Source organism: Microtus pennsylvanicus, chromosome 1 (assembly GCF_037038515.1).
Source record: "Microtus pennsylvanicus isolate mMicPen1 chromosome 1, mMicPen1.hap1, whole genome shotgun sequence".
Classification (NCBI taxonomy): domain Eukaryota; kingdom Metazoa; phylum Chordata; class Mammalia; order Rodentia; family Cricetidae; genus Microtus; species Microtus pennsylvanicus.
This window is the reverse complement of record NC_134579.1, coordinates 69,673,497-69,687,007: the sequence shown is the minus strand read 5'-3', so window position 1 is coordinate 69,687,007 and position 13,511 is coordinate 69,673,497. Positions and strand designations below refer to the sequence as shown.

Here is a 13,511-nt window from a genome sequence, read left to right as displayed (position 1 = left end):
GACGGAATAAAACCCAAAATCAACAAGGAAAGCAGTGACTTTAAAACAACGCATAACCTTGCGTCCAGTGAGATGGCTCCTGCTGCCAACTTGGACAGTTTTCATCAAAGGTCCCACATAGTTGAAGGAGACACCCAGTTTCTACAAGTTGTAATCTGATCTCCACATGTGTCCCGTGGCCTGTGAATACATCCACACTCCCACAGAGGGAGGTTGGAGTGAGAGACTAGATGCTATCATCAGTAAATAAGTGATGTATATATCAATGTACATTTATGTATTTTAGACTCTCAGTCACTGGTGATAGTGGACCAGACGAGCACACCAAAAAGCTCATGTTGAAAACAGGGAACATTATTAGCACATAGGAACATCACGTAGAGATAATTGTGGCATTCCATCATGTTACAAATTTTCAGGTATGGGTCTTCGCTTATAACTGGTTTCCATAATCTTTGTCAGTCCACATAGACCCTTTCTTCCCATGAACATTTCTGTTGTATGCCCTTCCTCTTAAGCTTTATAGCATTCCCCATATCTTTCTGCCATAGTTTCCTTATTCTTCTCTTCATTTTTATACATATAAACAGAATAATTCATGTGTATCTTAATTATTCTTAATGGCAAGGTTGCCCACTAAAGGAATCATGCTGATATTCTTAGTACAGATTAGGGGAAAATATACCTTTCTGTTCTCGTCCTAAATCAATTTTGTATTTTCTTGGCCTGATGTGAGAAGCCTGCTAGGCCTTCGGGGGCATGATAGCTCAGTTAACAGAATTTTTTGGTATGGAAATAGGCTCTTATTGCAGTCCTCAACAATAGCATGCTTGAATTGAATAAACCTTTATGTCAATGGTGTTCTATCCAGGTATGGACACATACATGCTAGGGACTTTGTGGGCTGTGTTGTGTGTATCCCATTAGAAGCCTTGGTGACTTCTGAAGTTCAAACTGATGATGTCTCCTTTGAAAGATGTTTGGAGTGAGTGGGAGGTGCTCCTTACAGTGCTGGCTCTCTGAACTTTCAGGATGCTCGTGAATTTGAGCATGTAGGCCTCACCTGACCTCTGGCTTGTCTGTATAACAATCAAGGAGGGGGAAAAAGAACAATTTCAAGGGAGGATCTGAGTACCCCCACTTGACTTGATTTTATCTCTGAGAAACAACTTGACATCAGTGCCATCCTTAGCCAGGGAGCTGCCTGTCTTCACAGTCTTTTATTCCCTCTCGGAAGTGTGGCAAGAATTAATTAAATGGAAAAGCTGCTGAGACCAACTGCTCTGGAGTGCCACATCAGACCATACTGTTTCTGCTATTCCTGCCTCAGAAGTTATTAAGAATAGCCCATCACTAGCTGTAGTATGTGTTTGCAGAGCACAGCACTGTGAAATGAACAAGTGTGGATGTGAGGAACAGAAGCGAGATATTTATGCCTGCATCTCTCTGGCAGGAAGTCTGTAAAGACTTTGGAAGGCGAGTGTGTGTGTGTGTGTGTGTGTGTGTGTGTGTGTGTGTGTTTGTATTAGGCCTGTCCCATGTTGGGATTGTCCCAGGACACCAATTGAAAACATCTGTTTTGATTCTGACAGAAAAATTTGCAATTATTTTAACTATCACTACGGAACCATTTATGAGCTTGCTTTCTTCCCCTGTAATATGCAAAAACACAGGAAAGAGTGAGCAAGTGTCTCTTGATTGGATTGCCCAATATAAAACTTTAATCAGATAAAATATATCAAGCCTTTGTTTTTGCTGTTTTCCTTTTGTGTATTTGTTACACTAATGTTATTTAATATTCTTTAAGCATATACTTGCTTATATTTCTAGGTGAGAAATACTGTTTCACAGATTATGTATGTTGATAAATAATATTAATTTTTAATATTTTGACCTCTTAAATGGATGGGTCAATAATATGTTTTGTTATGTTTTGTTGAGACAGGGTTTCTCTATATAGCTTTGGAACCTGTCCTGGAACTAGCTCTAGTAGACCAGACTGGCCTCGAACTCACAGAGATCCTCCTGTCTCTGCCTCTGGGATTAAAGATGTGCACCACCACCACCTGGCTTATGATATGTTTTTTGAAGGCCTAAATGATTCTGTTATATGGTGAGATTTGAGAAGTGCCTCTTAAGATATATATTAGTATTTCCTAGACCCTGGCATTGAGTATCGTTGCCCGCCTGTTCATTTATTCATTTGTTTCTTCTAGTCAGCAATTCTCAGTCTGTGGATTGTGACCCTGTGGGGTTGCTTATCAGATATTTACATTATGATTCATAACAGCAGAATCGCAGTTATAAAGTAACAATAAAATAATTGTATGCTTAGAAGTCACCACACCATGAGGAACTGTATTAAAGGGTCTCAGCATTGGGAAGGTTGAGAACAATTATTCTGAGGGAAAAAAGTAATTTCTGTGTCTATATCATGATCACAGAAGTTTTAGAAGTATGAAAACCATAGATAGTTTGAAAAGGTCTTCTAAGGTGTCGGTGGTGGTGCTGGTTAGTGCTGGTGGTGCTGGAGGTGCTGCTGGTGGTGTGTGTGTGTGTGTGTGTTTTGATTTGGTCTGTTTTACTTTTCATTGGTGACCATTAGAACTGAGTGGTTACAATGGTATGCTTTTGTTGTTGTTTATTTTGGTTCTGATTTGTCCAATTTTGAGACAGAAGTTTCTTTATGTAGACCAGGCTTTCCTTTAACTCGTGATTCTTTTGCATCGGTCTCCCTGGTTTTGGAATTACAGACATGCATCATCATGCCTAGCTTAGAATAGTCTCGTCTTTAAGACACCCAGCTGCAATCTGAGACAACCTGAGCTTGACCAGCATCATCTAGAAAATACGATCATCATTCTTCTCTCAATTGTGATTGTGAGAATTGTGTATGAAATGCACTTGACGATGTTTACATAAAATGAGTGCTATATAAATGTTTGTTGTTATAATGCATTGATTAATTTCCAGCTAGTCCTTTAATTTCTGTTTCCTGACACACAAAAGCCAACATGGATAACCACAAGAGAAAAGCATCACTTTTGTCAAATAACACATGGCCGTTGTCATGAAATGTGATGGGAACGATGCTCCCTGTCCCCATTGTTTAACAAGTCAATTAGGAATCCGTCTGTACATATTTTTCTGTTTCGTGGCTATGTGGAAATATCATTGTGTTCCTTCAATTATGTTGTATAAATGACTGATCTCACAGTTTACTCTTCATTTCGCAGTTATGTTTGGGCATTTTTATGTCATTGCTTTCCTTGATCAAGATATAATATGGATGGGTGTTTGAGTATTATACTGCTGTTTAGATGTGGATCTTTACCTTTTACCACTGTCTCCTGTTGTCTTGGAAATTTTCCATCCTAAATAGAATTCATTTTTGACTCATGTATATAGCTCATCACATTCTTCACATTACGTTCAGTAAGCATGCATTTGCCAAGAATTTCCACCGTCCTTGTCTTCTTGCAGCTTGAACTATTAGCAATTTCTGACACAGAGCTTGCTTACAACAGATGTTTATTGAATAAAAAAATTAATTGTATTTGTGTGGATATACATGGAATATATTATTCCATGTTTTTAGTTATTATTTGATCTTTTCATTTTGTTTTGAGAAATGGTTTCGCTGTGTAGCCCTGGCTGTCCTGGAACCCACTCTCTAGACCAGGCTGGCCTCAGACTCACAGAGATCTGCCTGGCTCTGCCTCTCAAGTGCTGGAATTAAAGGCATGCACTACCACCAGGATTTTTTTTTTTAACCTTTGACAGAGGGTTTTACTGTATATCCCAAGCTGGCCTCAAACTCACTCTGTATCCTGGCCTGGCTCTGAATTTGTGGTAATCCTGCTGCTGTAACTTTTTTTCTCTATGCCCCATGAATGCATTTAAAATTATTCTAGAGCCGGGCGGTGGTGGCGCACGCCTTTAATCCCAGCACTCGGGAGGCAGAGGCAGGCGGATCTCTGTGAGTTCGAGACCAGCCTGGTCTACAGAGCTAGTTCCAAGACAGGCTCCAAAGCCACAGAGAAACCCTGTCTCGAAAAACCAAAAAATAAAAAATAAAATTATTCTAGAACTTTTGCCTGGGGATTTGTAAGAAGACGTGAAGAAGTTAGAAAATTGCATTTGCACTGTGATCCTTAAAATGATAATAAGTAGCCCAGTGTCCTGGTGTATGACCTGTGATCCTAGAACTCAGAAGTCTAATGTAAATTCAAGGCCAGTCTCAGCTAGTTGATAAACCGCCCCCCTTCTAAAACAAACAGAAAAAATGCAGGACCTCAACTGCTTCTCGGAAAGATAATAGTATTAATAATTCTATCTTAAAGTCATTAAACTAGAGAAAAGAGGGACCTGATGGCACTACTATAGTTAAGCATGTATCTAATGGAGCCGTGTATTTAGTCTCAAATTCCTAAGGAAAAAATAGATGCTGGTATTTTGAAGTTTTCTTACAAGACAATTATTCATTCACTGATCAAATGTCTTCTAAATTTCTGCTGTGGGCTATGATGTTGTAAACTATTTAGATGTCTGCTTCAGTAAAAGTGACAAGCCCCTTTCTTTGAAGAAGCTGACACATACATATAGGATATTAAATAAAAGGAGAAATGGGAAACACTCCAACAGAGGGTTCAAACCAAGGTTTGTTTAGGAGCTGGACATTTGGGTAGCCACAGATGTGAGAGAACTTAGTAACTCAGATATGGGTGTAAGTCAAGGGCACGGCATGTTACTAAGACAGGAGATGGAAGGGTTCTAGTCTATTATTCCACAAACTTACTCTTAAATAGCAAGTGAGTGGGGTTGTATGCACATCTGAGAAAACTCACTGTAGCTGCAGACAGAAGGATCTCCTGAGGAGTGACCAGGTTGGTTGGATATTGTTGAAGAACACCAAGTGCTTTCTTAGTAGACATGGTGCAGCGTGGACATACCTGAAACAGGAAATTCCCTATTTAAAGAGTGATAGCTGGATTAGGCATTTGAGTGATCATCAGGGGAGAGGCTGGGGTAGCCCCCTCTGTTCTCATATGAGCTGGCTGAATTAGGAAAACTAGAATAAAGCAGCTGTAGGAGGGATGAAAAGGTTTTCATGTGTTAAATCTGAAAAACATTCAAGTCAATAGATGAAGTAATCGGTTGAGTGTCTAAGTCCAGGGTCAGAATACAGATGAACCCAAGAGACAGACCTGTTGAGTGTTTTTGTGATACTGATCATGTTTCAAGCTCTGGACGTGGACCTGAGGAAAGAATACCAGGAAAAGAGGTCACGTTGTGAATTGAGGGCTTTTGACCAGCTTGTTAACTGTTTTTATTATTATTAATTCTATGTAAAGATTAAAAAATTATTTGTAATGATATGAAGCTTGGATATTTTAATTCAGGTATGTAAGCGGAGACTGCTCATTCTCTCCTGGCCTCCCAGACCGAATAATCGCACAGAAACTGTGTTAATTTCAACACTACTTGGCCTTTTAGCTCAGGCTTCTCATTTACTAACTCTTACATCTTAAATTAACCCATTTATATTATTTTATATTTTACCATGAGGCTAGAGGTTTGTTACCTCTTGCTTCTTGAACTACGATATGGTGTCTGCCTCCTTTGGCAGCTACTTGGCACCTCTCTGATTCTGCCTTCTTTCCTCCTCTATCTCTGCTGGGAGTTCCTGCCTAGTTCTCTTCTGCCCTGCCACAGGCCAAAACAGTTTTAATTCATGAACCAGTAAAAGCAACACATATACAGCAGGGCATCCCTCATCATAGGTATGTACCCTTCTGTACACTTAGGTTAAACGAGATAAAGATGAAAACATTCCCATGGGGCAGTAGATTACATCTCATTTCCAGTGGTTTTCAGCTGGAATGGAGATACTTACTGACCCGGGTGAGGTTGGAAATTAATATAGACTTTTGATTACATGATTATTACGAGCTACTATCAACATTGCGTGAACTAGAGGCCAACACATCAGTTGTAAACCCAGGGTGATAGCAATGCTGCTTGAGAGACGCCAGGGGCTCATTGACTGTGAATTTCCCACCTGTCTGTCTGAGTTCTCTCTTCTGCAGCCCTCCCTTCTTGGTGATTAAATGGCTTACACTCCTCACCCCTCACAATTAGTCCTCTCCAGCCTCGAGGAGATGATGGTCACCTCAGTCTAGGTTGCAGGCCGCTCTTCTGACCCTGCCTGCTCACGGTGTACACGATGACTGTATGTATCAGTTCTTCACGAATGCCTGGTTAGAGCATGTTCTTGTCATTTTTCTTTGGTCCTGTTTTGGAGGATCCTGACTCCTAAGGCTATCTTTCCAGCATATTATTTTTCTCAAGTATGGTTTCCTGGGGAACTTGTAATTCTAAGATACATGGTCTAATTTTAAATTCCTGATTTGGTTCCCTACAGGATTCTGTTGAATACAGAATTTGTTTAATTTTACAACTTATCATTTACTGTCATAACCCAAGCATTTTCGATGTTTGCTAGATAGGTGAAGGGTTCCTTTCCGTTCAGGTGAAACTGATCTTCATAGTGTCCAATTGGAATACGGGTGTGGGGAGGGGAGTATGTTTAACTAAGCAGTATATTATTAGAATATATGAGCTGAAGACATTAATGAAGAAGGACCCAGTTAAGACCTTGACATTGTGTAACACACCACATGGAAAAGTAAACTGAACCTAGAAAAACCTTAAAGTTAGACTTTTTCCCCCCAGTCGATAATGTCAATCATTAACATGTCACAGAGGTGAAACTGATTGCAGAAGGGATTAGCTTTGATTTCTTTGATGATTCATCAGCAACAACAACATAGAGTTCATACATTTTTTTGTTATTGTTGTTTTTCGAGACAGGGTTTCTCTGTGTTGTTCTGGAGCCTGTCCTGGAACTAGCTCTTGTAGACCAGGCTGGCCTCGAACTCACAGAGATCCGCCTGCCTCTGCCTCACAAGTGCTGGGATTAAAGGTGTGTGCTACCACTGCCTGGATAGTTCATACTTTGTACATCTTACAGACTTGACAGTAAATGCATACAGTGACTGAGGAACTGGCCTAACAGAAGTCACATTCTCTATTACAGCTGTAAGCTCAGCCCTGGAACAGATGCTTAAAGTTCCATATCTTTTGGAAACTAATGCCAATCAATTGCATTTAAACAGTGCAATAATGTAGCCCTCACTTCTTAGAAACAATTCATGAATTTTCTTCTCGATAATTCTCTCTCTCTCTCTCTCTCTCTCTCTCTCTCTCTCTCTCTCTCTCTCTCTCTTCCACATTCTTTGAGTGATGGTTTCAGATCCCCATCTTCAGAGCCATTGTGTGCTTGTCTAAAATTCCACGTGATCTCTCCTGTATGCAAGACCTCCTTTTCAATTCTTACATGTGCTTGCATGTGTGCAGGTGTGAATGCTGGTATAGCTCCTTGACTTAGAAAGGGACTGAAAGAGAAGAGAGGAGGGTTGAAGGAAAGGGGATAAGAGGGTACTAATAGGACGTGTTTGATATCAAAGTGGAAAGGAGACAGGGGGAAGGGGAACCCCCCCTAAAAAGAGTCTGTCTGAAAATGCCATAATAAACCCATTACTCTGCTAAGTACCAAGAAGAAAAGCATTCCCTAGGCAAACCTCCCCCATACCCCCATGTTTCCACTGTGTGTTTTATTGCGTGTATGCTGGCACGTGTTTGGATATTTTTATCATAAGTGTCTTTAAAACTAGTATATTTTGGTGTATACAGTTTTCTTCCCAAGTTTTACATATTTTATCTTATTGGATGTGAAAGGAAAAAGAGCAGGAATAATTATTTTAAAGTGTATGTATTTGTGTTCTTCATGGTTAAAGAAAACTGTGCCAATGCTTATCTGGTCCACATAATCAGTTAATTGAAGAGTCATGTTGCCGAATATTTTCTGTTTATTGGATTATTTGGTGGTTCCAAGAATATATTTTGACATTTTATCTTATTTTTGATTTTGTACGAATTCTTGAATTTTTGTCATAATTTAACACTTCGGTTTGGAAAATCGAGCACATTTAAATATCACACTCATCTATACGTGCATGTATGTGTGATTTTCTGAGACTTGAATCTTTTTATGTGCTGATTTTTTCCGCCATTCGTTTTCCAAGCGTCTTCAGTGTATATTAATGAAGCCCTGTTCTGCTAGTGCGGGACTGAGGTAGCACTCTTCGCCGGGACACAGTGAGCATTGCTGCGCACATGAGACAGGAAGACACAGGTTTAGCTCTGACCTGTCCCTTCTTAGGAGCCAGGCCTTGCCTTCCCTTTTGGTCATGTCCGGATAGCTTCTTGTTTTCCTGTCTCTTCCGAGAAAACTCATTGCACAATTTAGTATTGATGATAGTAAGTGCACTATTGAACAGGGAACCTTCACCGCTTATCTTGCTTGACTGAGAACAGATCAATTGATTGGGAACGCCCTGTTTAATATCCTCCCCCCATTATGATGGCTAGTTTTACATCAGCTTGACGCATGCTGGAGTCATGAGGGAGTCTCAACTAGGAAAAATGCCTCCGTAAGATTGTGTGGTAGGCAAACCTGTAGGGCATTTTCTTAACTGGTGATTCATGGAGGAGGGGACATCCCATTGTTGGAGGTGCCTTCCCTGGGCTTGTGGTCTTTGATGCTACAAGAAAACAGCTGAGCAAGCCAGTAAGCAGCACTCCTTCATGGCCTCTGCATCAGTTCCTGCCTCTAGGTTCCTGGGTTGCTTGAGTTCCTATCCTGATAAACAGTGGTGTGTAAACAGAAGCAAAATAAACCTTCTCCTCCCCAACTTGCTTTTGTTCTTGGTGTTTCATCACAGCAATAGACACCCTAACTAAGACACCAGCCCTTCTCCCCTCTCTATTGTTGGCTTTGGTGAATCTTAGCTATTTTCAACATTTCATGTGGTAAAAATCACGCAATATTTGTCTACTGATAAACATCTTAAGTTTTTTGTTGATGTTATTGTAAATCGTGCTATAATGAACATAAAAATGACACTTTCCCTTGAAGATCCACATTCCAATAATACTGGATATGTACCAGTAAGGGAAATTGCCATGTCGTATGTTGTTCCATGTTAATATTTTCAAGACTTCCCTACTGTGTTTCCTGTCTGCCCTGTCACTTTGCCTCCCCAATGGCAGCATGCAGAGACCCTACCATTCTTGCCAGCACTAGTTTGCCTGTTGGTGTTGCCTAGTTACAAAGATTCTGACAAAGATGTGACTCCTCATTTGAATTTGGTTTGCATTTCTATATTAGTAATTTTGAATAGTGTTTAATGTTTTGTCTTTTGTATGCCATTTAGGGAAGTATTTTTGTTGTTATTTCTAAATCCTAAGGCTCGTGTTTTAAATTTTCCTTTTTTTAATTTTTATGTTTATTTTATGGACATTTTTTGCGTGTATACATACATGTATACCATGCGTTCCTGGTGTCCCATGAATGCCAGAAAACAATATCAGATCCCCTGGAGCTGGAGTTATGGGTGGTTGTGAGCAGGCATGTGGATCCTAGGGACCGAGTCCTCTCTTGAGCCCCTCTTTGTCTCTGTGTACTGTGCCGTAAGGCTTTCGTAGCGATTTTGGTGGTTGGCCCCTTACCGGGATAAGTAATCATCTGCTTCCATTCATGGCTTGCATTTCACTCTGATGTTTTTGCTGTGTAGAGATATTCAGTATGATATCGTTTCCCTGGTTCATTGTGTTTCTGTTGCCTGTGCTTCCGGTGCCGTATCCATTACGTCATTGTCGAGACCATTCTCTTAAACGTTATTTCTGTGTTCTCTCCTCGAGTGTTTCCATCTTTAGCAGCACCTTGAGTTGGTGGTGTAAGACCAGTCTCTGATTTGTTTTCTGGTTGATGCAGCCCAGTGTTTGCACACAATCTGTAAAAGACACTGTACCTTCTCCACTGTTTCTTCTTGGCACTCATGTAGAAAATAAGTGAACTTTATATGTGTTTGTTTGTTTCCAGCCTGCCTTTTCTGTTCCTTCCACCCTAGGTCTCTCTTTATGTTGTTGCAACATTCTTTTTATAAAGATTGGCAAAATATTTTGCAATCAGCAGTGGGATGACTCTTGCAAGCTCCTCCTTTCCACGACTGGTTTGGCTATGTGTGGTCTCTTCTGTTCCCATCTGAGTGTGAAATAAATAACTGCTCTATTTGTATGGTTTGATAAGTATCACTCTAGACCTGAATTTTTACAATTTTATTTACGTACTTATTTTCATCACTGCTTCCATTTTCAGTCAGTAAATAGTCCGTGCCTTGGTTAAGCGTATTCCTGGTGTTTTATCTCTGCACACAATGACTGAGGTTCGGCTGGTGAGCTCCTTAAGGAAAGGCCATGTCTTATTTAGACATTTTTCACCTAATTCGCCATTCTCCCTGTTGTGTATTGTTTTTCCATTATTGCTGATCATTTTTTATCAAGCTTCTCTTTCGTTTCAGGGCTCTGCTAGTCTAACATCCTCTCCTCCGGTGTCTACTCCCGTCACGGGACATAAGAGAATGGTCATTCCAAACCAGCCCCCTCTGACGGCAACCAAGAAGTCGGCGATGAAACCACAGCCTTCGCCCCAGGCTGCACCCATCCCAGTGACGCCAATAGGCCCTCTCAAACCGCAGCCTCAGCCAGTTCCAGCCTCTTACACTACAGCATCCACACCTTCGAGGCCCACCTTCAATGTGCAAGTGAAGTCGGCCCAGCCCAGCCCACATTACATGGCTGGCCCATCTGCCGGACAAATATATGGCCCAGGGCCTCAAGGCTATAACACTCAGCCAGTTCCTCCATCAGGACAGTGTCCTCCTTCAACTCGTGCTGGTGCTGACTATGCGTATATTCCACCCCCAGGGCATCAGCCTGAGCCCGGATATGGCTATACCCCCAACCAAGGACGCTATTATGAACCGTATTATGCAGCAGGGCCTGGTTATGGGGGCAGAAATGATGTGGATCCTTCTTATGGACAACAACAAGTTCAGCCTAATACCTGGAAGCGGGAACCTGGGTATGCTGCTTCTGGAGCCGGGAATCAGAACCCTCCTGGGATGTATCCCGTCAGTGGTCCCAAGAAGACCTATATCACAGACCCTGTGCCAGCCCAGTGTGCACCACCACTGCAGCCAAAGGTAAGAAGTTGACTGACATAGCAGTGGGAAAAAAGGAAATATCTGCTTAATCTGCCTTCCCTGGAGAGCAGCACTGAAGACAGACATGCACGTGCCTCTTTCTATTAGCAGATGGCACCCCGGAGGAAACCAGTGAAGCGGGAAAGCTGAGTGTGGTCCTGTTTGCTCAGTACCAATATAGTCACTGTTTAGCATCCAGTGCAACCAATTGCTCAGTAATGAACACATATCTCAGAAAAATCTGATCTGGAGGAAGTAGCAAAAAATCATTCATCTTCCAGTTATTATATTCTGTCCATTACAGCATCCCTTTCTGGATAGTGCAGAAGCATCTTCAGACATGTTGTGCTTGCATGACACCTGGATATTATTGCAATATCTCATGCTTTGTCAGGTACAAGGAATTCCCAGGACTATAGGTGAGAGGTGTCCAGGGCAACCATATGAGCTACTGACAGGCAAAGCCCATGCTAAGGTGGTAAGAAGTCAAGCAGCATTGGTACCACAGTGGCCACAAGGGTCAAAGAAATAGCCAAGCAGGTCAAGTGTATCTAAGACAGACAGGCTACTTTCCTTGGGAAATAAGCGTAGATCATAGGGCCTGTCATTGGCCCTTGTTTTTTTAGATCACATGTTCTCTGGCAAGAATCTCACCCTTCAGTCTTTAACTCCATTAGGAATGTTTGCAAATACGTTGTGAATGGCAGCTCCCTTCTGTTGTTAATAACTAGCACCATATATAGATTTCGTTTAAATTCAGTCTACCCAGTTACTGCTAATAACTACAGAAGCTATAGAGCAACAGAGTATATACTATACTCCCTACTCATTGTAACTTGGGTGCTCCCCCTAGTCCCGGGACAACACTGTGCTCCTATCAGAATTACTATTAAGGGGGTGAAACGAAGAAACTGAGCCAACTTTCAGTCCCTGGCTTAGGACCAAGTCCTCCTTTCCATTCAGTAAGAGGTGTGAGGATGCCAGGGTTCCAGGGCCTTTGTATATCTTGAAGCTGAATGGGAATTTGAGGTGATGAATTGAGGAGACAGTTAGACTGTATTTTTTCAATGATTTCCAAATTTTGATCAGATTGTCAATGTCATAGCAGATCTTTCTCATACTCAACTTTGGAGCAAAAAATAAAATTTTAAAACCGCCCTATCTGGTATGTACGAGCACTAGCTCATCGCTCTTATGTGAAAGTTGCTCTTGTATCATTGTGCTCCAGACAAGTATCAGAGTCTGTAAAAGTACACGGTGTTTCCAAGTGGGGCCTGTGATGTGCGGGAAGAATCTGCAAGCCTCATCTATGACCCTTTTATCAAGGTAGGCTAACCTGGATCGTTTTCCTGAGGCTCCTGTAATAAAAGTCGAGTGGCTTTTGGAATATGACTGAAACCTCCTAACACAGAGGAAGCTCTTCTCGGCTGGGAGATGAATTTGTGGGTAAATTGTGAGGACCATTAAGTGTGATGACCCATTTAAAAGCTAGATATGCGTGGTGGCCCTCCTGCAATCCAGCATCAGAGAAGCAGAGACCACGGAGTCAGACTGGCCAGAGCAACAGAGATTGCAAGCTTCACAATTAGCGAGAGAGACCAGGAGTTGACCCTGCCTCGATCTCTGAGGAATCTACTGTGATGTTTAGGAAGGCTGTGGCCATGTGGCTTTGCTTGTGTAGTTTAGACCTTATTTAAAAACAAACAACAAAACCCAGCTTTTTTAAGGGATGGTATGTATGCACACATAGATTATATATGTGTATGTACTTATGTTCACCCATGTGAACATGATATGTAAGGTTGATTTCTGGTGTCTTTATCATTCTGCACCTAATTTATAGAGCCTACTCAGAGAAAGAGGTCATGTCAGAATCCTTTGAGGGTGTTATTTCACCACTGGGTAATCAGAGAAGACAAAAGTACATGTATAAGCAAGGCACGTTTTTGACCCCAGATATTATAAATCCCAATTCGGTATTTGTTATAACTCCTCAACTTAAAACTCCTCAACAGAGGGTGTAAAACTTTTGTTTGCTTCTTACTGGAAGAAGGTAATGGCCCAAAATGACTAGTAGCATCACTGCCGATTTGGGGTGTCGGGGATTGAATATCATTTTTTTTTTCGTGTTTAAAAGTTTTGTTTTTTTAAATTTATTTATTTATTAAAGATTTCTGTCTCTTCCCCGCCACCGCCTCCCATTTCTCTCCCCCTCCCCCAATTAGGTCCCCCCCCAGCCTGAAAAGCAATCAGGGTTCCCTGTCTTTGGAAAGCAGTATGGCGGTTTCTCAGGAAATTCGATATCAACTTACCCCTGGACCCAGCAATACCACTCTTGGGAAT

General features: G+C 41.4%; 1 protein-coding gene across 3 annotated transcripts in view; it reads left to right on the top strand.

The window, feature by feature from the left end:
* Lpp (LIM domain containing preferred translocation partner in lipoma) overlaps positions 1-13,511 on the top strand; it is a 606,896-nt gene that overhangs the window by 374,299 nt on the left and 219,086 nt on the right. For all 3 annotated transcript variants that reach the window (XM_075967686.1, XM_075967672.1, XM_075967680.1), the window contains one exon: positions 10,485-11,168. In XM_075967686.1, coding sequence (XP_075823801.1) covers positions 10,485-11,168 — 684 coding nt within the window. The remainder of the gene's footprint in view (positions 1-10,484; positions 11,169-13,511) is intronic.